General features: G+C 49.8%; 1 protein-coding gene across 5 annotated transcripts in view; it reads left to right on the top strand.

The window, feature by feature from the left end:
- Positions 1-24,429, top strand: part of SPSB4 (splA/ryanodine receptor domain and SOCS box containing 4) — a 122,629-nt gene that overhangs the window by 26,555 nt on the left and 71,645 nt on the right. For 4 of the 5 annotated variants that reach the window (XM_081573993.1, XM_081573992.1, XM_081573991.1 and 1 more), the window contains one exon: positions 23,361-24,207. In XM_081573993.1, the coding sequence (XP_081430119.1) occupies positions 23,514-24,207 (694 nt within the window). In that variant the 5' untranslated portion in view covers positions 23,361-23,513. Of the gene's footprint in view, positions 1-9,246; positions 10,105-23,360; positions 24,208-24,429 lie in introns of those variants that run through there. The other variant, XM_081573990.1, reaches the window with a different exon arrangement.

Raw genomic sequence — 24,429 nt, 5'->3', positions numbered from 1 at the left:
TTTCAATGTGAGAAATGCCACTAAAGAAAGGTACTTTTAAAAAAAGTCTTTCTTGAACTTGTTACAACATTGCTTCTGCTTTATGTTTTGTTTTTTTGGCTACAGGCATGTGGGATATTGACTCCCCAACCAGGGATCAAACCCACACCCCCTGCATTGCAAAGCAAAATCTTAACCACTGGACCACCAGGGAAGTCCCCTAGATAAAGGTACACTTATTAGTTCCATTTTCCAGGCATTTGGTACCTCGTGCAAGATCACAATATGAAGAACAAACATTTGCCGAGCCCTTATAGACAGCACCTCCTTTAATCCTTACAACTCTATGTGGTAGACAGTATCTATACCATTTTTTATAAACGTGAGGATTGCAGAAATTGATTAAAAGGCTAAAACCCTGTGGTGTGACCCTGCTGAGATCTGTCCTCTGTCTGCCACCTCATCCCGATGTACCAGGGTCCAGGACTCTGGGCATCGGTGTGTATGTGCATGCTTGTGTGTGTCCTTAAAATCTTATCCTGCACCAAGTTCAGCGTTCACTGGATGAATTTGGGTGCCTGTGTCACTGAGTCACACCTGTCTACTTTCTTGCTACAGATTAACTAGGGTGTATCCCAGAGTCCTGGGGTGCTCAGTCCTCTGGGAGCCAGTAGCTGTGCTTATCTAGGACATAAACAGCAACAAGAAGGGAATGGAATAACCTGAGATCTGCAACTATGTCAGTATGCAAATCATTTGTATGCAAATGAGTCCAAGGGAATAGTGTTGGGGATCCCTAGGTCAATCATTGTGGCAACCTGTAAATGATGCAAATTACTTTCGGTGCATTTGACCCTCCATGTTTTGTGGTTGGACTGAAACAGTTTAAAAAAATAGACTGTATTTTTAGAGCAGTTTTAGGGACACAGAAAAATGGAGTGGAAGGTACAGAGGTTTCTCATACACTCCCTGCCATAACACATGCAAAGCCTCCCCTACTATGAGCATTCCACACCAGAGTGGTACATTTGTTACAATGATGAACCTACACTGACATATAGCACCCAAAGTCTGTAGTTTCTCTTACGGTCACTCTTGATGTATATGGTATGGGTTTTGACAAATGTCTAATGACCTTTATCTACCATGATAGCGTCACACAGAGTAGTTTCACTGCTCTAAAAATCTGTGCTCCACCTATTCATCCCTCCCTCCCTCCTAACCCTTGGCAACCAGTGATTTTTTTACTGTCTCCATACTCTTTTACCTTTTCCAGACTGTCATATAGTTGAAATCATACTACATGTAGCCTTTTCAGACTGGCTTCTTTCACTTTGTAAGAAATATAAATTTGAGTTTCCTCCATGTCTTTTTATGCCTTGAGAATTCATTTCTTCTTAGTACTAAATAATATGGCTTCCCTGGCGGTTCAGACAATAAAGAATCTTCCTGCAATGCAGGAGACCCAGGTTCGATCTCTGGGTCCGAAAATTCCCTGGAGAAGGAAATGGCAACCCACTCCAGCATTCTTGCCTGGAGAACTCCTTGGACAGAGGAGCTTGGTGGGCTACAGTCCATAGGGTGGCAAAGAGTCTGACATGACTGATTAATATTCCATTGTGTGAATGTACCACAGTTTATCCATTCACCTACAAAGTATATCTTGGTTGCTTCCAAATTTTGGCAATTATGAATAAAGCTGTTATAAACATCCATGTGCAAGTTTTTGTGTGAAAACTTCAATTCCTCTGGGTAAATACCAAGGAGTGTGATTGCTGAATTGTATAGTTAAAGTATGGCAGAAAGTGAAGAAGAACTAAAGAGCCTCTTGATGAAAGTGAAACAAGAGAGTGAAAAAGTTGGCTTAAAGCTCAACATTCAGAAAACAAAGATCATGGCATCTGGGCCCATCACTTCATGGCAAATAGATGCGGAAACAGTGAAAACAGTGGCAGACTTTATTTTGAGGGGCTCCAAAATCACTGTAGATGGTGACTGCAGCCATCAAATGGCAACCCACTCCAGTACTCTTGCCTGGAAAATCCCATGGATGGAGGAGCCTGGTAGGCTGCAGTCCTTGGGGTCTCGAAGAGTCGGACACGACTGAGCAACTTCACTTTCACTTTTCACTTTTGTGCATTGGAGAAGGAAATTGCAACCCACTCCAGTGTTCTTGCCTGGAGAATCCCAGGGACAGGGGAGCCTGCTGGGCTGCCGTCTATGGGGTGGCACAGAGTTGGACACGACTGAAGCGACTTAGCAGCAGCAGCAGCAGCACTCCTTGGAAGGAAAGTTATGACCAACCTAGACAGCATATTAAAAAGCAAAGACTACTTTGCCAACAAAGATCTGTCTAGTCAAAGCTATGGGTTTTCCAGTAGTCATGTATGGATGTGAGAGCTGGACTATAAAGAAGGCTGAGCGCCAAAGAATTGATGCTTTTGCACTGTGGTGTTGGAGAAGACTCTTGAGAGTCCCTTGGACTGCAAGGAGATCCAACCAGTCCAACCTAAAGGAAATCAGTCCTGAATATTCATTGGAAGGACTGATGTTGAAGCTGAAACTCCAGTACTTTGGCCACCTGATGCAAAGAGCTGACTCATGAAAAGACATGATGCTGGGAAAGATTGAAGACAGGAGGAGAAGGGGATGACAGAGTATGAGATGATTGGATGGCATCACCGACTCAATGGACATGAGTTTGAGTAAACCTTGGGAGTTGGTGATGGATAGGGAGGCCTGGCATGCTGCAGTCCATGGGGTCGCAGAGTCAGACACAACTGAGCAACTGAAATGAATGAATGAATGATAGTAAGAGTGCTTTCGTTTTATAAGAAAGAACCAAAGTATCTTCCAGTGTGGCCCTACCATTTTGCGTTCCTCCCAGCAGTGTGTGAGAGTGCCTGTTGCTCCATATCCTGACTATACTGGTGCCATCAGTGTTCTGGGTATTGCCCATTTTAATAGAAGTATAGTGGCACCTCATTGCTTTGATTTGCATCTCCCTGATGACATTGGATGTGGAGGATTGAAACAGTTTTTAGAACATCTTTGGATGGGCTGGCCCATGCTAGACAGTGCATCAACAAATCCACTCCTACAAATGGGCCCAAGAAAACATTAGCATGGATGTGGGAGGGAAACTGTTTGGGAATGTTCATAGCAGCACTGTTCCTAATAGCCCCCAAACTAGAATCAATCTTGACACCCCTTGAAAGGACCATGAAAAAATAAATTGCTGGCAAAGATGCTTTCTTTTGACCAAACTTGAGTGTTTCCTCTGCTCATCCAGGCCTGATCTTTGGCTTGCCTCTTCGTCCTTGTAGAGTTTGAGTAAGAATCTTGGTAAATTAGTTTAGCAAAACCCTCCCACACTTTTGTATCTGATCACCCTCAGTATCTGATCAAATGCTTCATCCCTCAGGCTGGTCTGCCTTCAACAAGGACCCTGTTGAGTCAGTCTAGCATGAATCCATCTTACTTTTGTGTTTGCTTCCAGCAATTTTCCATCCACTGAACCCACCCTCCACCTTGCTCCTTGGCTATAAATCCCTACTTGTCCTTGTTGTACTCAAGTTGAGCCTGATGTCCCTCCCTGGCTATGAAACCCCATTGTAGTCCACACATCACCGCCTGCCCACCCCCCCACCCAGCCCTCACCAAAGAGTCTGCCTTACCATCTTCAACAGGTGTCATGAATAATTTTTTAACATTATGTTTATTCATACAATAAGCTATCATAGCCAAGAAAATGAATGAGTACAGTTGCATGCATCATTATGGATGAATCTTGTTGCATTCAAAAAGCAAGTCCTAGAAAACTACATACAGTATAGCATCTTTTAATAACAGTCAAAAAACAAATAAAACTAAATAATGTTTAAGCAAGGGCTTCCCTTGTTGCTCAGTCAGTAAAGAATCTGCCTGCAATGCAGGAAACTCGGGTTCAATTCCTGGGTCAGAAAGATCCCATGGAGAAGGAAGTGGCAACCGACTCCAGTATTCTTGCCTGGAAAATTCTATGGACAGAGGAGTGGCTACAGTCCATGGGTCACAAGAGTCAGACACAACTTACTGACTGAACCACCACCACTACCATACATATATATGTATATACACAAAGTGGGCTTTCCAGGTGGCACATTGGTAAAGAATCCACTTGCCAGTTCAGGAGATGCTAGAGACTCACTTTCCGTCCCTGGGTCGGGAAGACCTCCTGGAGTAGGAAATGGCAAGCTGCTCCAGTATTCTTGCCTGGAAAATTCCACAGACAGAGGAGTCTGGCAGGCTATAGTCCATGCAGTCGCAAAGAGTCAAGCACAACTGAGCAACTGAACACTCACTCACATACACACACACACACACACACACACACACACACACAGTTGACCCCTGGGTTTGCCCCATACAAGTCCACTTATGTGTGAACAGTTTTCAATAAATATGTTCTACGAGATCTGTGGTTGGTTGAACCCCTGAATGTAGAACCTCAGACACAGAGGGCCAACGCTGAAGTTACGTAAGGATTTTAAACTGTGAGGAGATTGGCACCCCTAACCCCTGGATTTCTTCAAGGGTTAACTGTATAGATATTTGAAAAAAATAATCTAAGGAAATGATAAGTCTTAACAATTGGAAGAGTAGTTTTATGTGACAAGGAGGCAGAAAGATGGGCTAGGATAGCAGCACGTGGGAGATGCAGGTGCCTTGGGTTGGATACCAAGTGCATACATATTTAATATTATGAATACATATGTAAATATATAAGGGCCATGCATGGGTTAATGATGAAAGTGTGTCATGAACCAAGGACTATGATTAATCCAACTCTCAACTCTGATCTCAGAAAGAAAGAGAGAGAGGGAGGGAGAGAGAGGAAGGAAGGACGGGGGTAATGGAGACAAGTTTTCTTCCTCCCAGCCTCTGTCTTTCCTTCTTTCTGCCCTGCCTTCAGTCATTTCTTCCATGAACATCTCTTGGCTGTCTGCTGCATACCTGGCACTAGGCTGGGTGCCAGGAGCACTGAGGTGAAACAGACACTGTTGTGCCCTTAGCAGAGCCACTGTCTGCTGCGGGAGTCTGACATTTCCCAAAGGGTTTGCAAAGTGCAGTGGCAGAGAGAAGACAACAAGCTGCTGTGGGGCTCCAAGAAAGGGGCCCTAACCCACAGGGGGAGGAGTACTGGGGAGGAGCGTGTTGCTTAGAGAAATTAGTGAGATGGAAATGGAGATGGGAGGTGGGGGTGCAAAAGCTACAGAAAAGAAAAAGACAGCTCTGCCCTGGAAGTGTTCACATCTTGGGGGAGGAGAGGATGGCAAGAAAAGAGACAGCAGCAACAGTGGAATGGAGCCCCGAGGTGGGGGGAACAGGTGGGAGGGCACACACAGGACAGCGGACCCTGAGCCCAGGGTGTTGGGAAGGCTTCCTGGAGCAAAGGGCATGCAGACAGGCAGAGAATCGGAGTTACCTAGGCAAAATCTGTGCCAGGGAGCAAGGTCAGCGTGTTCGAAGGCTGGTGTCAGGGAGGGCGCATGGCTTCCTGGAGTAGCTCAGGGGGTCTTAGGGTGGCTTGGCCCAGAGCAAAGGTGCAGGAAATTGAGGCTAGCACCAGATTCAGCTAAGAAGTGGGAAAACCATCCTGTGGGCCATTCTCTGAAGGGGGTGGCAGGGGTGACTTTGAGAAGACAGCTTTGGCTACAAAGTGGAAGCGAGGAAGCAGAGCCGTTAGGGAAGGAGACAGTGGTGCATAAGCTGCAGAGGGGCTTCCCAGGTGGTGCTAGTGGTAAAGAACCTGCCTGCCAACGCAGGAGACTTAAGAGACCCGGGTTCGATCCCTGGGTTGGGAAGATCCCCTGAAGGAGAGCATGGCAACCCACTCCAGTACTCTTGTCTGGAGAATCCCATGGACAGAGGAGCCTGACGGGTTGTAGTCCGTGGGGTCGCAAAGAGTCAGACAATACTGAAGTGACTTAACACACATGCAAGCATAAGCACTAGAGGGGACCAATCTCAGACAGACCGTCCCACGCCATGGACTAGGCTCAAATGAGGTTTCCTCTGAGGGAGGGCAGAAGACATGCCACCTGCACAGCACATAGTCCTCCTCCCTGCCATACACCTCCTCGGAGCAAGCCTCACTTGCCAGAATTTCTCAGGACTGAGAGTTTTTCCTCAACTTCTATTAAACTACAGTTGATACTGAGAAGGAGACCATGTTTGCTGAAACCTAGTAAATCGATTCCAAGTCACCTGGGAGAAAGAGGCAGGCAAATGGTGGGGGTCACAGCTTTGTATCAAATGTATTTAATTAATTAGTTCCTTTTTGGTTGCTCTGGCTCTTGGTTGCTGCACGAGCGCTTTCTCTAGTTGCAGCAAGTGGGGGCTACTCTTCATTGTGGTGCACAGGCTGCTTATTGAGGTGGCTTCTCTAGTTGCAGAGCTTGGGCTCCAGGTGCATGGGCTTCAGCAGTTGTGGCCCACAGGCATAGCTGCTCTGCGGCATGCGGGATCTTCCCAGAACAGGGATCGAACCTGTATTCCCTGCATTGGCAAGTGGATTCTTAAGTATTGGCCCACCACAGAAGTCCACAGCTTTGCATTATAAACAGCGATTCTGGACCCCTGACAGTAGCAGCCCCTCCATGGACCTTCTGCTCCAGGCTTAAGTTTGCCTTAGCCCAAGAATTCCAAGAATGCTGCAGATCTTTGTCTGCTGCGGAGAGGTAGAAGAAAAAGAGTTATTGAGTACCTACTCTGTATGTAAATGCTACAACACATAACCATACTTAGGAAATCCTTCTGTCCCCATTTTATAGTGAAAAAGCTAAGACTCAAAGAGCCTGAATTGAAATTAAACCCAAAGGCTCCCTGGCCATACCCGTGAAATATGTGTTTTCTTTGGAGTGAGACTGGCTAGTTCTTCAAGGGTTTGTTTTTTGAATCGCCCTTGGGTAGTTAAGAACATCTTGCATGAGTTATCTATTGGTGCACAACAGATTACCCCCGAAAATGAACAGCTTAATACAATGAACATTTATTCTTTTACAGTTTCTGTGGTCAGGAATCTGGGCACAGTGTAGTTGAGTTTCTCTGATTCAAAGTCTCCCATGAAATTGCAATCAAGGTGTCAGACAGGGCTGCCTTCTCATATGAAGGCCCAGCTAGGACTGGAGGGTGGGATCAGCTTCTAAGTTCACTCAACAGAGGCTGTTGTTGGCAGCCTCTGTCCCTACCACATGGGCCTCTCCACAAGGCTGCTTCAGCACATAGCAGGTGACTTCTTCCAGAGAGCTAATTCAAAAAAAGAGAGAGAGAGCGAACATGCAAGAGACAGAGCATGCATGCTCAAAGCCGAAGCCACCATCTTTTATAACCTAATCTTGGCTGGGCCATCCACTACTCCCACATTATTCTCTGAGTGAGAAGCAAGTCCGTGAGGCCGGCCACACCTAAACGGAGTGGTTATACAAGAGTGTGAAAGCAAGGGGCAGAGATTGCTGGAGACATCTTAGAGGCTGCTTACCTCAATGTGAAGAGTTTTATTAAAAAATAGCCAGGCTATTCTGACTTCTCCCGAAATGACAAGTCATTTTGCTTGGTATCCAGGGGCTGGAGTATTTTAGGGACACTTGGGATGGTGTTGTGTCTACATCTTTGGGCCTAAGGCACATCTGAAGAGGTCAGCAGGTTGAAGCTATCTGGAGCCCCCAGGGAAAAATTAGTTTCTCAAACTATTCAATCCCTATCTTGTCCTTGAAGCTGTTGTGATATTTCCCAGCAAAGAGGGCAAGTGATGGGCATATCCCTCCCTCCCCCACCCTGTCAGCCAGACTACGTTCAGGTGGAGAAACCACTGAAAATCTTTCAATTCCCTTTGTCTTCTGTATCTTTTCCCCAAAATTTTCTTTTCTTGTCCCTCATCTGTGTCCATAGCCCCCTCAGTAGCTTGCAGAGTAGGTGCTCCACGAGTTTCCTGATGGGGGATAGAAAGGACTGCTGTGGAGAGCCCCCAAATACAGTAAATGCAAGTCCAGGTCAGAATGCCACTCAGGTCAATTCAAAGTACATTTATTCAACATCTGTTCTGGGCTGGGTATAGAGAATTCAGACACATATAAAAAGCATTCTTGCCCTTTGAAGGGGTTCACAGCTTTAGGAGGGAGACAAGTACAAACAGGCAATGACAGAACAGTAGGATAAGTGCAATAAATACTTGGTCAAGACCCCCTTTGGCTGTCCCACCAATGGCTAACCTGGTTGTGAAGCATCATCTTCTGCTTGGACTGTATCAGGAGTTCCAAGCTTGCTTTCCTCCATCCATTCACTCCACTGAGAGATCTTTGGAGAATGTAAATCTGATAAAGCATTACTTTGATTAAAGGCCTCAACTAATCTTGAGGAAAGATCAAACTCTAGTTGACTTCCAAGACCCTAGCCACTGTCCATCCCTTCAGCCACATCTTACCTTATCTTTACACTTCCATACCTACCATAGGCTCCATGCTGTGATAGGTACCTAGACAGATGACCACCCTGTCCCTCTGTCTCCAGGGCTAATTCATGTAGCCACCTCTACTAGGAAGCATTTCCAGATTGCCCTTCCCAGGCTGATAAAGGAGCCCCAGAGCTGCCATCTGTTTCCCTAGGTTGAGTTACCTTTGACTTGTCTCTGTCCCAGATGAACCGGCGCTCTGCCCCTAGGCCGTTTGGTATCTGGCATAGAGAGGGCTGAGGTCAGACCAGATGATTGTGGAATGAACTAAGCTCACCTCTGGGAGCACAAAAGGCACCCAGACCAGTAACTGTCAATTTTCCAGAGAGAGCACTGATGCTACAAGCAACCTCTTGGCCTCCGCTCTGGCCACGCCCTCTTCCTCCGCTCCAGGCGGGCAGTGGGGCGGCCCACCTTCAGTCCCGGCAGCAGTCAGAGTAGAAACACCTCTTTGCGCCTCGAGTGGTCGGGGGAAGGCTCCGAGAAGCAGGAGCGATATGAAATTGGACTTTAGAAGATGAGCTGGAATCTGATCTTAAAAAAATAAAGTGTAGACACGCTCTTGAGGAAGAGGTCATTAAACCATGCTCTTTCCCCGGCTGCTATTTCCCACACGAGTTGGGTAAAGACAGCAAAGCTGCCGAATGACGGTGTGTGTCTCCTCCGGCTCAGGGGCACCCACCCTGGAGCTCTCGGCGCGCTTGAATGAATGGGGGTGGAGGGGGCGCGCATGAATGAGTGCGTGAGTGAGGGAGTGCTCGGGCTAGCGGGCGGGTGAATGGCGACCGCGCCGACTCGGCACGCGGGCGCGGGCTCCACTTCCCTCTCCCGCCAGCTGGTGGCCTCGGAAAGGTGGCGGCGCCGGCAGCGGCCCGAGCTGGGACGGGCCGGGGCGCGGGATGGTGGGGGAAGGGGCGTTCCCGGCGGCCGCGCCTTCCGCGGCTATTGGATTAGTGGCCTTCAGGGATGAGCTCAGCCGGATCGGCTTTCAGCTGCAGCCTCTGGGCCGGCCGGGAAGGCGGGGAGCGGGCGGCGGCGGAGGAGGGGGAGGCGGCGGCGGCTGCAGCATCCAGAGCTGGCCGCGGCGGCCGGCGAGCCCGGCGCACAAAGACGCCCAGCCCTTTGGGCAGGGCGATGAGCGCACCGTAGCCCGGACCCGGGCCCCAGCTTCGAACACCAATGCGTGCGCCCAGGGGGAGGGGGAAGACGCCGGGCGCGACAGGGGCGGGCGGCAGAGGCGCGGCCCGTGCGCCCTGAGCTCGGGACTCGCCGTCCTCCCGGTCCAGCGCGGAGCTTAGGAACCGCTGGAGCGCGGGCCTTGGCGCGACCCCGGGATCCGCGCAAAAAGACGCTTCCCCACTCCCACCCGACCTCCTGCGCCCTCCCGCTGCGCTGGAGCGCCAACTTCCCCAAGAACGCTCCAACTCCGGGCCACCCTGCCTGGCAGAGGGGGCGCTGCTGCTGGGCTCGAGCCGTGAGGACGCGCCCCTTGCCCCGGGGAACAAGCCGGCATCTTCGGGGTCGCTCGGGCGCCCCTGAGCGGGTGGCAGCGGCCGCAGACGTCTCTCCTCGGAGTCCAGGACCTTCCAGCTCTGGCGATTCCTCCAGGGCAGGCGCTTGCCCTCTCTTTTATGGTGAGTATTCTCCATCTTCTGGTGAGGGGCGCGCGGGAGCCGAGGTCTGGCCGCGCGGACCTCGTGCGGGCCGGCACTGGCCACAGTCCGCGCTCCTGGCGTGGGTCCGGTCCAGATCCCCTGGAATTCCTCTCTGCGCGCTGTGGCAATCCGAGCTGGTTGGTTTGCCTTTGGGCGTTTGGGGCCGGCCCCTGTTGTCTTAAGTTCGAAGCCCTCTGCTTTTCTGCGTAATGGAAACAGCACAAAAAACTAACCCCCCCGCCCCCGCCCGAGTCACCCTGCCTGGGTTTAGGTCCATGATTTGTCATTCACTGAATGAGTGACCTTGGGCAAGGCGCCAAACCTCAATTTCCTCATCCGTAGGATGGGGATGATAATGGTACCCTTTCCATAGGGCTCTTGGTAGCATCTATGGAGTGATCCTCGTAATGTACGTAGACTTGTTCCTGACACGTAAGAACCACTCGATCAAACGTTAGCCAGCATTATTATTAGCTGTGTGAGCCCAAGCGTGTCATCCAACTTTCCGGAGCTGCAGCAGTTCTTTCGTCGATGTATTGGGGACAGTAATTTCCAGGAGTCTGTTCGTCCGGACTGGGGGTCGGGGGGAGTTCGGAGCGATGGAAGTCAAGCGCCTGGCACGCAATGGGCACTGGTGAAAGGGGGGCTGTTGTTACTGATTACTCTTGATGCTGGATAGTGAGGCTGGTCGCCTGGTCCGAGCGCTGCTTGGGGCCAGCTCCTGGCTATGCTTGGAGACAAACTTGGCGATGCTTTGGAAGGGAGGGGGTCGCGTGGAGTGTGAGTCACGGGCAGGGGAGGGGGGTGGGGTCTGGGAAGAAGGGAGGAGGCCAGAGCCTGGAGCGCCGCAAATGTATCCGCCCTGGTAGCTCAAGACGTGCCACGGGCTCGGAGCCAGGAGGGGTCGCCGAGCCCAGGACCTCTCCCTGGAGGGAGAAGAGGGGTTGGGGGGGAAGTGGGGGAGTGGCCGCTCCCGCCTCCGGGATGGAGGAGCATGGGCTGTTGCGGACTGGCAGAGAGAGGAGGGCACTTCTGGGCCACTAGCGCTAGGAGATGGAGAGCTCTCGGCTCTGGAGTAAGGCTTGAGTTCGAATTCCACCTCCACCATCAGCCCGCAGTGTGACCTTGGACAAGTACTCTAATCTTTCCCAGCTCAGTTACTAGTCTGCCCCAGCCTCCTCCTGGGGGAGTTTATGGGTTGAAGGTAGGAGTTCTCTCCTCCTAGGAATCAGAGCCTCCATCCACATTCCGTCCCCCTGCAATCGATGAGCATAAATCAGGAAGACGTGCCTGAGCTTGGGGGAAACGCTATTAAAAGGAGAATACGGGAGCTGCCCGCCCCTCCCCCCTCCAGGCGGTCATTGCACCTAAGGAAGAAGCGCCTGTGCGTCTCTCCTGCCTCTCCCTCTCCCCCTTGATGCCCCTCTCCTCCAACCCAGTTCTGCAGTCTCTGTCACTGAGACTGATGGGGGATCCCTCTTCATCCTCCACAACTCCATTTTTCAAAAAGTGCTGCTGATGAATGGAGTTTGTAGAAAGACACGGTGTTGGTAGCTTGATAAGATGTTTGACACAAGACACCATCCTTCTGAGATACATAACCCTCTGATAGATTCCATTTTACAAACTTCCTTTAAAAGTACCAATAAGAGAAATTTAAGCCACCTTGGGCAAACAACAAACAAAATTCTGCTTGCTGACCATTCTACTCAAATATCTCCCCAGTCTGCATTTCTATTTTGCTTAAAAGACTGGTAAACTCAGTTATATGAAAAGAAAATCTACAGGGACACCACCAGAAACAGTGAAAAGACATATGTCACTCCTGTCACAAAGGGCTCATCTCTTTAATGTGTAAAAACGTCCTCAAGTCAACAAGAAAAAGACCATTCATGGTTCACATGCACAAAGTAAAACTGAAATAACAAGCATATGACAAGTTGCTCTACCTCACTCAGTAAGAAAAAATGCAAGTTCAAACTACAAGACAATTTTCACATATCACATTAGCAAATAATAATCATTTATCAGAAACATCTTTTAAAAATATAAGATAGATCAAACCCCTCCTAGTCTTAGAATCTCCTTGAGACTGCCCAGGAGTGAGTGCCTCCAAAGACCTACAGGTCTGGTTCCTGCCCCTTTCACCCCTTTCTCACTATATTCCTCTCTTATTAACCTCCACCCCCTGACCTTTTTGGCTTTGCTCCAACACTTCAAAGACTTTTTCCTTGGCTTTTATCAAACCTGGCTCCTCCTAACTTAGACAGACCTGTCCTTGGGGAGCTTCACTTCTACTCCAGAAAGTCGCCAAGACCTGGGTCAGTGCTGAGTTCCCCTCCTCTTTGGGAAAAGACCTAGTTCCATTCACCCTACAGCGGCTACTTGATTCTCCCCGAGAGAATGATGCATGACGTGGCTACATAGCCAGGTTCTTCAAGGGCCCCTTCTTTGTTGGTACAGGAAAGAAGGGTCTCAGGCAACCTCACAGCTAGAACAGGCCACTGGGTGCAGAAAATCAGGGGATGTGGAGGTACCTGAAGCAAAGTTACCAGATGTCTCTGCCTCAGAGTCATTTTAAAAACTAAGTACATGAGTGCATACACACAACTTATGTGAACATAACCATACACACTTGGCAAGAAAGATCAACAATAAAAAATAAATAGCAACACATTTGATTTATTTTTTAAATTGCTTATTATTTATTTTTGGCTGCCCTGGGTCTTTGTTGCTTTGCGTTGGGCTTTCTCTAGTTGCAGTGAGTGGGGGCCACTCTTGGTATGGTACATGGGCTTCTCATTGCAGTGGCTTCTCTTGTTGCAAAGCATAGATTCTAGACGCGCCGGCTTCAGTAGTTAGTTGCTCCCTGGCATGTGGAATCTTCCCCAACCAGAGATCGAACCTGTATCCTCTGCATTGGCAGGCGGATTCCTATCAACTGCACCACCAGGGAAGTCCTTTATTTTTTAAATATTTATTTATTTATTTGACACCAGGTCTTAGTTGCAGCATGTGGAATCTTAGTTCCCTGACCAGGGACTGAACCCCGATACCCTGCGTTAAGAGCTCAAAATCTTAACCACCAGACCACCAGGGAAGTCCCCAGCAACACATTTTAAATAAAATATTTTGAATAAAATATGGTCCGTAAATAAGGCTCACAGGGGGTATCTGTTCTGAAGCTGTGGGAAAAAGTCATCTCTGTTGAGTCCTTTGGGAAAGAGGATCGAAGACCCAAATCAGGTGTCGTGAACCTTCCTCAGAAGAACTTTCCTGGGTGGTGTGGACTGTGTGTGATTTTTTTGCTATACATATTGAGTTAATCCCCATTTAAAATGTGTACTTTAATCATGAGAGAACAATGTTTGTTGTTAAAAAGGTAAACTGTACAAGAGGTGTGGAGTGAAAGTTTCTTTTTCAGTCCGATGCAGCCAGAGGTAGCAGGTGCTGGTACGAGGTAGAGGCTGGGTGGGCGGGCGCTGACCTCACGAGCAAGAAACAGAGCCCATGGTACAGAAGACAGCTGGGGATGCAGGATGAGGCCACAGGGCAATGGAGGAATACCACAGAGTGTGCCCAGCCCCACTTGGAAGTACGAGGAAAATGAATATCAGTCAGGCCAGGGAAGGTGAGAAGGCTCCCAGGTGAAACTGTGACTGCTCTGATGGGGGCCGTGCTGGGAGACTGGTATGGGAGAAATAAGCAAGGACAGGTCTTGGGGATTCTTATGTACCAAGGAAAGGGGTACAGCTTTTCCCTGGTGAAGCCACCTGGAGAGCTGAACAAAAGGTGAGTGGGTGCCTCGGTCAGATTTACCCTGTGGCAGCATGGATAGTGGCTTGGGGGACCACCGGGAGACCCTTGTAGCAATCCAAGCAAGATCTGAACTAAGGGAGAGCCGAAGGCACTGAGGGAGACTGAGAGACAGGGAGATCCACGGCAGAAAAGAGGACGTGCAGAGAGGAACCTGGTTTGCGAGAGAAGGAAGAGGCTGCTTTCAGCCCTGGGTGTGTAGATTCTGAGGTGCCTGCGGCCCCTAAAGCCACCATGTCTGCTATCTAGAATGGGTGGGCGTGTCCACGGGGAAAGAGACCACCTGGCTTTACAGGGTCGTTTGAAGGAGCAGCTAGGCTGGGGTGATCTGGGGTGGCCAGAGGCTTCCGAGTAGGTGGGTCTGGTGCTGAGGAGAGAGAGCAGGGCTGGAGACCCAGTTTGAGAGAATCCGCAGAGGGCTGGGAATGCCAATCACGAGAGAAGAGGCACGCAGAGAGGGAGCAGCAGAACTGAAGAGGCAGCAGTGGGGGAGCCCCATTTATGAGGCAGGCCAGGTGCACCCTGGAGCAGAAAGGCTGCAGGAAACTGCCTGGAGCGCTGCACCTCTGTGTGCTGGTGTGCGCAGAAGGAGGGGCCCAGAGCAGCTGCTAAGTCCTCCACCCGGCTTTCAGGGATGTGAAAAGTCACTGATGGGTGAGCCTGGAGCTCTGCCTTCTCCAGAAACCAGTCTGTGGCTTTGTCCACAGAAATGTCTCTCCCGTCAGCCACATTCTGTGAGATGCCACGTCATATGGCTTCCTGGGGCCATAGTGGCTCCCTGCTCCCTGTCTCTCCTCTCTCTCTCTGGGTCTCCCTGTCTCCCCACTTCCTTTCATCTCCTCTTCCTCTCTAGTCGTGCCCCACCCCACTCAGTATCTCAAAAATGCTCCCAGAGACACCTGAAGCTTAACAGAAGGACCTTCAGAAATTCCAGCAGGTTCCTATTATGACCTCCTAGACCAAGCCTGAGGCATGCACAGTTTCCATTTTCATTCAGACATTGAGATTTCAGTTATACCAAGCAAGCAAAGTTGGGTTAGGGAGATAAATGACAGGCTAGACATGAAGGTCACTGTGTTTTCTTCCTTGAAGTTTTTCCTTGAGGGTCCTGTTATGCCTCACCCGCCCCCAGCCTCTTTCTCCTACATAGGTCTGCTGCAGCTTCACAGAGGCCAGCTCTCCCCCAGAGCCACCCACACCTGCTTGGGGCACAGGGGCAGCTGGAGAAGGAATCAGACCCTGCCAGGAATGCACCTGGATGTAGGGCCTCTGGCCTCGCTGCCTTAGAGGTGTGTCTCTTTCAAATGACCTTGCAGAGCAAGCTGGCTTGGTCACTGCCTAGCAAACCTTCTTCATCCCATCCCCTGTGCTCCTTGCTGACTGACAGCCTGAGCTTCTGCCTTGGGGGCTCCTGGCTCTGTCACGCGTGGGAGGATTCCCATGGAAACCCCACAAGAAGGAGAGGCACAGGGAAGCCTCATTGATTCATGCTCCCGGAGGACGGGCATGAGACGGTTCCCCCTGGAGCTGGACAGATGGCTCTCTTTGTGAGCCCCTGGTAAGAAAGGGCCTGCCCCAGCCGAGTGTCACACGAGCTCCATGCATGTCTACAGAGAGAAAAGCTAATGGACACCAGTAAATAAAAGCTTGGGAGCTCTTTGGCTCATTCACTATTGGCAGGTTCACTCTCAATGAGCATCTTTTAATAGAATAGCCTCTTTGCTTAATGTTTATACCAAGAAAATCTTAGGAACATCCCCGTCGAACCAGGTCCAAGTAGCTACCATTGGCGCCATTAGGCAGAGGTGAAAACTGAGGGCTGAAGATGAAAGTAATTGACTCACCCAAGCCCACGGTGCTCTGCTCTCTCAGTCATGCCTCAGTGGAGACTCTTTCCGAGGCAGCAAGTTGCTTTTATTTCTTTGCTCATGCTTTCGCGCCCACCACTTTCCCTCTGAGCCAGAGCCCTGCAGAGTCCTGAGGACTCTGGTGGGGGACCCAGCCCCTGCTCTTGAGTTGTCCCCCCTCTCAGAGGGAGGGAGGCGGCTGGGGAGACAGTAGTGATAAGTCTGTGATGGAGACAGGTGCAGGGGCTCTCAGGGCACAGGATGACGAGCTCCCCAGAGGCACTGATACCCAAGTTGAATGAATTACCCAGGTGAGTATATGTGGGAGGGGTGTGCAAGGGAGAGTGAACGGGTGAAGGCAGCAGAGGTTCAGGACACGAGTGTGTGGGCCCCTGTGGTGCCTCTGGGGAAATTCACACAGCTTAGTGGGGATGCTGTGAGGGGCTTCATAGAGGGAGATGGGCCAAGAAAGCATTGTGGAGCTTTTGTGGGGGGAAGGGTTAGGAGGGGCTCCCTTGGTGGCTCAGTGATAAAGAATCTGCCTGTCAATGCAGGAGAGAGCAAGTTTGATCCCTGGATCAGGGGGATCCCCTTGAGAAGGAAACTGCAACCCACTCCAATATTCTTGCCTGGGAAACCCCATGGACAGAGGAGCCTGGCGGGCTACAGTCTATGAAAGAGTCGGACACGACTTAGCGACTAGATAACAACAATAACAAGGGTTAGGAGTTTGTACTTTCTCCTAAAAGCCCTGGAGAGCCTGTGGGGGGTTTTAAGCAGGGAATATGATTAGATCAGCTTTGCATTTCACAAGGGCTGTCATATATGTTTGAAAGCAATAGTCAGTCTACTATAGGGATTCAAGTGGTATCGAACTGCACTGCTTTTTACAGTCTTTGTCATTATTCAGACTTGTCACTGAGTCTGACCCCTCTGAGCTCTCCTGGACAGGAAGTGATCGGGTCTTACACTTTCCTGAAGCCTCAGATCTCCAGGGAGGCATGGTTACTGCTGGTTAAATGAAGGAATGAAATCCACCCCCAACCCCTTCCCTAGCAAGTCCAAAGCTAGAGGCCGCATTGAGGGGAGGGCGTTTCACCCAGTCATCATCAATCCTGTAGCAGTCCTGTCTCCTGGCAGACCCCATGCCTGACTAAGTCCAGCAGACAAGACTCCAAGAATGGGATTTTGGGTCCTGGGCCTCTAAAGACTCGAGTTATCACATTTTGCAAACAGCCGAAGTTCCTTATAAAGTGCGACATCCACACCTTGTGTCTCCTCATTTCCCTCTCGGGCTGCAACACCCGCCAGGGTCCTGGGCAGGGCAACTGACAATTTGAGTTTTTATTTTCTTGCTCAGCCATCACTGAAGCCCTGGGGTGGATCCTTCCGGATAATGTCATTAAGCATCCTCATTCAAGCATGGCCTAAGAAATTAAGTTTGGTTTGAGGAAATGTGATGGAGGCGCTGTTCAGTATGCCCTCTGCTTGCTGGGCTGAGAGATGATGTTACTCCTACCAGGAAGTTAGACCCTGTTGCATTTTGTCTATGCCTAGTCCGGTGCCACGTGCTGTGGTGGAGATGAGAGGAGAAATGTGACAAGCCCTCACTCCCTCTGGCTAGAGAGAGGGGGCAGGGGCTGAGCCTGACTTGGCCACTACTGTGTGCCCCTAGCTCTCAGCAGTAAAGAACCTGGCACATGGCAGCCATCCACCAAGTCTTTGTCGAATGAATAGATGAGGGCAGGAAACAGGAAGGGAGCGCAGCGGTATCTAACAAGGGACAGACTGGATATGACCCAGGGTCAGAGACTCAGAGATGGTGACTGTGTTAGTGGGGAACGAGGCCCCGTGTTCCCATCGCCTGACTCCAGCCCTGGACCTTTTCCTGCCAAATCCTCTAGAGAAAACAGAAAGCAAGACCTTGCTGAAGGCCAGAATCTCCCCTTCACACCATACATGTACTCTGCCCTGTCTTCAAAGCACCATGCTTGTATATGTGCTTGGGGAGGAGGGCGGGGAGGGTTGTGAAGAAGCCCAAGGGAAGCTTCCTGTCCCCAGAGCAATGTCCCTCGAGGTAGAAAAAGAAAACAGGATAGTGGGCCAGAAAGTCCTGGCTGACTTAGGAGGGACAGAGAGGTGGGACAGGCACCTAGAGGCCTGGAGGATCAGGGCAGGCTTCCTGGAGGAGGTGGGGCTCTCAGGCAGGATTGGGGAGGTGAGGAAGGAAGGTCTGGGGCCCCAACTGTGCATGGACAAAGACATGAAGATTGATGTGTCACTCTGGTTTAGAGGTTGGGACTTTGCATTAGTAACTTTCGGTCTCTCAGCTCTGGCCTTGACCCTGTCTTTAGCTGGTCATTGCTGATCCTGACCTCTGTCTCTGACAGCTTCCATGGGAATAAGCCCAAGTAACAGCCCCTCTTTTATTCATTTGTTAGTTTGGTCACAGTTGTAGGAGACTGCAGGAGCTGGAACTTCTCTGGGGCGGGGACTGCAGAGGCAATGTCCTAGTTGGGTGCTGGACAGGTATGGGCAGAGTGGATCTGGCTGGGAGCTGGGCACCCAAGAAAAAGTTGAAACCTCCTATTGTGAGCATTTATACTGATCTCTGTCCTTTGTTGCTATAAACCACTCTGCTCTTTGCTTCTGTAGCTAAATCCTAACGCATGCCCTTTTTCCTTTTTTTTTTTGGTTTTTATTTTTGACTGTGCAGGGTCTTCAAGGGGGAACACCAGCTTTTTCAACTCGCGGCGCTCAAATTTAGTCGTGTCCAACTCTTTTGGGACCTCATGGACTGTAGGCCACCAGGCTCCCCTGTCCATGTGACTCTCTAGGCAAGAATACTGGTGTGGATCATTATTTCCTTCTCCAGGGGTTCTTCCCGACCCAGGGATCAAACCCACATCTCCTGCATTGCAGGTGGATTCTTTACCGCTGAGCCACCAGGGAAGCCCTTGGGATGCATTCAGGTGGTTAAATGGCTAGGGCAGAGGACATGCACAATTTAAAGGAGCATGTAACGTTTACCAGGTTCCTCCCAGGTGCCTGTGCCATTCCAGACAGATGTCTCCCCTGATCCCTTGCAAAGACAGGCAAGGTTGGCACATAGAGTGCTTTTCAGATGCGTCTCAGAGAGGTTAAACCCTACTCAGACCCAGTGGACAGGAAGGGATTGAAACCCTGCCCTTTGTTATATGGTGCTGTCACTAGCTTTCCTTAGTGAATGACCACTAGTGGACATGAGCACTCTGCTTTGATCCTGTCTTGTGGGGAGCAGCAAAGGGGTTGCTGTGTGTCCACCTCACTATTGCCAGTGGGAGCAACTTTTGAGGTCCCTACCTGCCACTAATGGGGCAGAGGCTTCAAGGCCAGAAAGGAAAGCAGCCAGACCTCCACGACCTGAAAGTGGCTGCTTTCAAACCCAGTAAAGGTGTCTCTTCAGCTGTTCCAAAGTTGGCATAGTGTGTGTAAGGATAAAGCCATTTTCCTTAGAAATGTCCTGTGTGAGCCATAGAGCTACTTATAGTCCTGCACCACCAGAGGCTCTGTTCTTTCAATTTCTTGTGTTTTAGTTGCTAAATTATGTCCAACTCTGCAACCCTGTGGACAGTAGCCCACCAGGGACTTCGCCCATGGGATTTCCCAGGCAAGAAGACTGAAGCAGGCTGCCATTTCCTTCTGCAAGGGATCTTTCCAACCCAGGGATTGAACCCACATCTCCTGCATTGGCCAGCAGATTCTTTAACACTGAGCCACCAGGGAAACCCTGGTTTTTTATTAGATCTTTTTCTTTTTCTATTTTATCATGCTTAATTTATACATTTTCAATCTTCTTCATACACTAGTAGGAGTACACCAGCCATGATTTCCTCTGAGCTCTACTTTAATAGGATCCCTCAGATTCTAATATATGGAATGTTTTCTATATTTTATTTTCTAGATACTCTTCAATTTCTATATAGGTCTCTTTTTGATCCAAGTCGTTTAAAATAGAGTTTTTAAAAATGTCCAAAGATAGAGTTTTGTCATCCATAATTTTGTGATTAATTTCTAGCTTTTCTTCTGTATTATCAGATTGTATATTATTTCTGCTTTTGGGGTGAGGTTTTATTTGTGGCCTAATATATGGAAACTCTTTTAGAAATATATATACATTAATTGGCTTCCCTGGTGGCTCAGAGGTAAAGAATCCACCTGCAATGCAAGAGACTGCCTGCAATGAAGGAAACACAGGATCAGTTCATGGGTTGGCAAGATCCCCTGGAGGCGGGCATGGCAACCCACTCCAATATTCTTGCCTGGAGAATCCCATGAACAGAGGAGCCTGGTGGGCTACAGTCCATGGGGTCACAACGGTGGCACACGACTTAACAACTAAACTTCTTCCACTAACTACTACTATACATAATTAAATCTGTCTTATTAAGTATGCAATTTTGTTTTTTCTACGTTTTTACTTAATTTGGTCCGTTGATCTGTCATGGGCTAAAAGAGGTGAGTTAAAATCATCTGCCTCTACTGGATATCTGATCTTCCTTGTATTTTCTGTAGCTTTTGCTTTGAATTTTGGTGTTGTTATTATTTAATGTGGTCAGTCTTCAATTGTGGATTATATTCTTTATTGTTATAAAGTGTTCTTTGTCTCATTTAAAATCATCTGCCCTTAATTAACTTTAGTTGGAGAAGGAAATGGCAACCCACTCCAGTATTCTTGCCTGGAGAATCCCAGGGACAGAGGAGCCTGGTGGGCTGCTGTCTATGGGGTCGCACAGAGTCGGACACGACTGAAGCGACTTAGTAGCAGCACCAGCAGCCTAATATTAAGGTTACAGTACCTGCATAGTTTGAGGTTGCACTTATTTGGTATATATTTGCTTTTCTTATTATTTTCAACATTGTTGAATTACTTTGCTTTGGGAGTGTCTCTTAAATGAGGCATATGATTGAGGGTTTTGTCTTGTTCTCCATCCTTAAAATCTTTTCTTTTTAGGAGTTTCCTATGGCCATTCATTGAGATATATATAGGACTTTGGTCTTAGTTTTATGTCATTATGTTTTTGCTTCTATTGCTTTTTAAAGCAACATCTTTCGGTGTATGGTCTGTTTTATTTTGTGGTGTGTTTTTTATGACAGTTTGGAAGGTTTGTGTTTTATTTTGAGTTCTTCTGGAGGTTGCCTTTGAACTGTGTAAAATGTATTTAATCTTTTTTTTTTTTTGAAGGCTGTACTAGTTGCCTCCTTTATGAAATAAGTGATCACAAAATTAGTTTACAAATTTGGTCACAGTTTTTATCTGTTTTGTGACAGCTTTTTTCTGGTGAGTTTTCTTGGTTTGCCATCTTTTTTCCTGTTCTTTTCCTCATTTCTTTCTTTTCCAGTATCTTTGACTATGTCGTGTGCTGCTTCTCTTTGGAAGAGGTGAACCTTCCTGATCAGCATTTTGCAGGCGGTGTGTGTAGAGGAGGTGCCATGAGGGTATTCTAGGAGAGCAGGATTGCTTCCTGGTTCATGGTAACTTTGTTCACAGGCCTGTGGCAACAATTTGTTCTAGCTTCTATCCAGTCAGCAGGGATCTAGAGCCATGGGCTTCCCACAGTTCAGGCCCTTCAACTAGGGCCTCCGCGCCTCACCAGCACACTGCTTCCTGTGAAGATGGCGGACGGTAGCTTTCTCTGTTAGTACCATCCTCCTCTCTCCCTGTAGTGTCAGAGGCAGAGCCCATCACTGGACCACACACCCTGTACCCATTGGTCTTGATTAGGAATCTCCGTTTTTCTTCTTCAGGGAGTGACAGCTGACTCTGCCATCGTCATCAGTGATCTGCAGCCACAGGTGTCTTCCGTAGGTGTTTTCTCACACCTCGTTTGATCTTCACTGCTTTTGGCAGCCCCTGACCGGTTTTTTTGGCAGCCTTTCCTTATAAGTTGTGGTTTGGATTACAAATGTGTTCTAGTTTTGCTGAAGATACAATCTGCATTCCTGTTTCTCTTTCTCCTTTATTTTGGGTGATTTTGGATATGAAGAGGAGTAACTATTTTGCTATCTTAGAAATGTCTAGTGTTGCATATTTTTACGTATGCTGGTATCCCCTTAGATTAAACATTAGCCAGAACTTTCTGGATAAGGTTGGCATGAGCTGAAGCTGGGGTCTGACAATAGAAAGGAAAGAAAATAGGAGTTGAGAATAAAATTGAAAGGTTCAAAAAAGCAATGCACACTATTGTAGCCAGTGCTGTACGGCGCTTTGGCTGGGATTGTACCACTCTTTGGGTGCGAGGTTGTGGCCAGGCAGAGCAAGGCATGGAAAATGTCTGCCTCCTGGTCTGTCTCAGGGGAAAGTGTTCTGAACCTAGCAACTCTCAGACCAGGGAGGGGAAGACACATGCCTTTGCTCTAGACGGGCTGCAGGGCTCAGCTCTCCATCTCTCCCCACACCCAGGGTCCATCCAAACACGCCAAGAACCCTGGACTCTGGCTGGTCTCTTAGTGATGGTGGCCAAGTTCTCCTCCCTGAAAACCAGGGTCTTGCCTCAAAGGAGGCTGTCCAGGGTCAATGCTGTTAATGGGGTTTATACGCCCAAAGACAGAGCTTGCCCATCCAAAGGGAAGGGGTACATGCAAGATGTCCAGAAGACAGCCAGAAAGGAAAATCTGCCGGCAGAGTCTCAGGTTTGGCTTCCGATGTTGTCTCTTAGCTTACCATACTACTTGGAGGGAATATTTTATCCCCATTTTATAGACTGGAGTCTTAGAGAGCCTAAGAGAACCTTCGTGTGGACACACAGCTAAGAGATGGAGAGAGGGATTTGCATATAGTTCTCTCTGGCTCCAGAGCCTGAACACCAACTCTCTCATCACCCTGCTTCCAATTCACCTTACCATGGAGACCTCTCCCTATCCTCAGATGCTTGCCTTATGTCCTTATCCATGTCCCGGGGTGACCTTGGTGGATCTTTGCTCAGTGTCTAGCTTCTCAAGCCTAATTGCACTTTAAATGCTATTTAAGCTCCCCAGGGCAGCCAAGGATAGGAACCAATGGACCACACCCTAAACATCTCCAACGCCCCTGTCTTGAGCACCCTGTTCCCCCTACCTAGGACACAGGGCTTGTTTCTTGGGACCAAGTGCACTGGGGTTCTCTATGATCTTGAGCAAATCACAACTTCTCTGGGCTCAGTCCTTATTTCTAAAATAAAATAGCCTGTGATTTCTCCAAGAGCAGAACACGAACTCTGAAGCCAGATGGCCTCAGTGTGGACCTTGGCTCAGCCCCTTCTTAACTGTGGGACGTTTGTTAATTACTTATCTCCTCTCTGACCTATGTGTTTCTCATTTATAAAATGGGAATAATAATGAATGTCTTATTGGGAGGGCTTAAGGATTAAATGAACTAATAAATGTGAATCATTTAGAGCAGTGTCTGGCAAATGGTGAGTTCTAGATAAGTGCCATATATCATTCTATTCATTAGTTGTTATTATGAATGCATGCCCAGGGCCCAGCCAAGGCATGGGCATAGATAGCTGTCGGGGCTGCTGTTATAAACCCGTGTCTTTTGCTTCCTTCCAGGAGCTTGGTTCCCTGCCCCAGCCCCGTGGAGGCTGTGGGCGTGTCCAGTCCAGACGTCTGGTTTCCAGCCCCGTGGCCCATCCCTGGCTGCGGGGAGTGGAAGCTCCCAGGAGGTAGCGGTGGCCTGCAGTGGCCCCGTCCCGGCAGCGAGCCATGGGCCAGAAGCTCTCGGGGAGCCTCAAGTCGGTGGAGGTGCGGGAGCCGGCGCTGCGGCCGGCCAAGCGCGAGCTGCGGGGAGAGGAGCCGGGGCGGCCGGCACGGCTGGACCAGCTGCTGGACATGCCGGCGGCGGGGCTGGCGGTGCAGCTGCGGCACGCGTGGAACCCGGAGGACCGCTCGCTCAACGTCTTCGTCAAGGACGACGACCGACTCACCTTCCACCGGCACCCGGTGGCACAGAGCACAGATGGCATCCGCGGCAAGGTGGGCCACGCGCGGGGCCTGCACGCCTGGCAGATCCACTGGCCTGCGCGGCAGCGGGGCACGCACGCGGTGGTGGGCGTGGCCACGGCGCGGGCCCCCCTGCACTCAGTGGGCTACACCGCGCTGGTGGGCAGCGACGCCGAGTCCTGGGGCTGGGACCTGGGCCGCAGCCGCCTTTACCACGACGGCAAGAACCGGCCCGGCGTGGCCTACCCCGCGTTCCTGGGGCCTGAGGAGGCCTTTGCGCTGCCCGACTCACTGCTTGTGGTGCTGGACATGGACGAGGGCACACTCAGCTTCGTCGTGGACGGCCAGTACCTGGGCGTGGCCTTCCGTGGCCTCAAGGGCAAGAAGCTCTACCCGGTGGTGAGTGCCGTGTGGGGCCACTGCGAAGTCACCATGCGCTACATCAATGGCCTTGACCGTAAGTGCAGCCTGCTGTGGGGGATTGTGGAAGTGGCGGGCGGGCAGGGACGCGTCCAGAGGCTGCCTGTCCCTAGTGGAGCTGGAGAGCGAGGGGAGGTGGCGGTAGGGGAAGCAGGTGAGGCCCCATCCGCCGTCAGCACTTGGGATCATCCTGATGCGTGGACTGGTGTTAAGGATGTGCACCCTGAGGCTAGGCTCCTGGGTTTGGATCTTGACTTTT

This window comes from Giraffa tippelskirchi, chromosome 2, assembly GCF_054371585.1.
Source record: "Giraffa tippelskirchi isolate mGirTip1 chromosome 2, T2T-mGirTip1v1.2.pri, whole genome shotgun sequence".
In the NCBI taxonomy this organism is placed as follows: domain Eukaryota; kingdom Metazoa; phylum Chordata; class Mammalia; order Artiodactyla; family Giraffidae; genus Giraffa; species Giraffa tippelskirchi.
The sequence above is the reverse complement of the archived record's forward strand: the minus strand, read 5'-3'. Positions and strand labels throughout refer to the sequence as shown.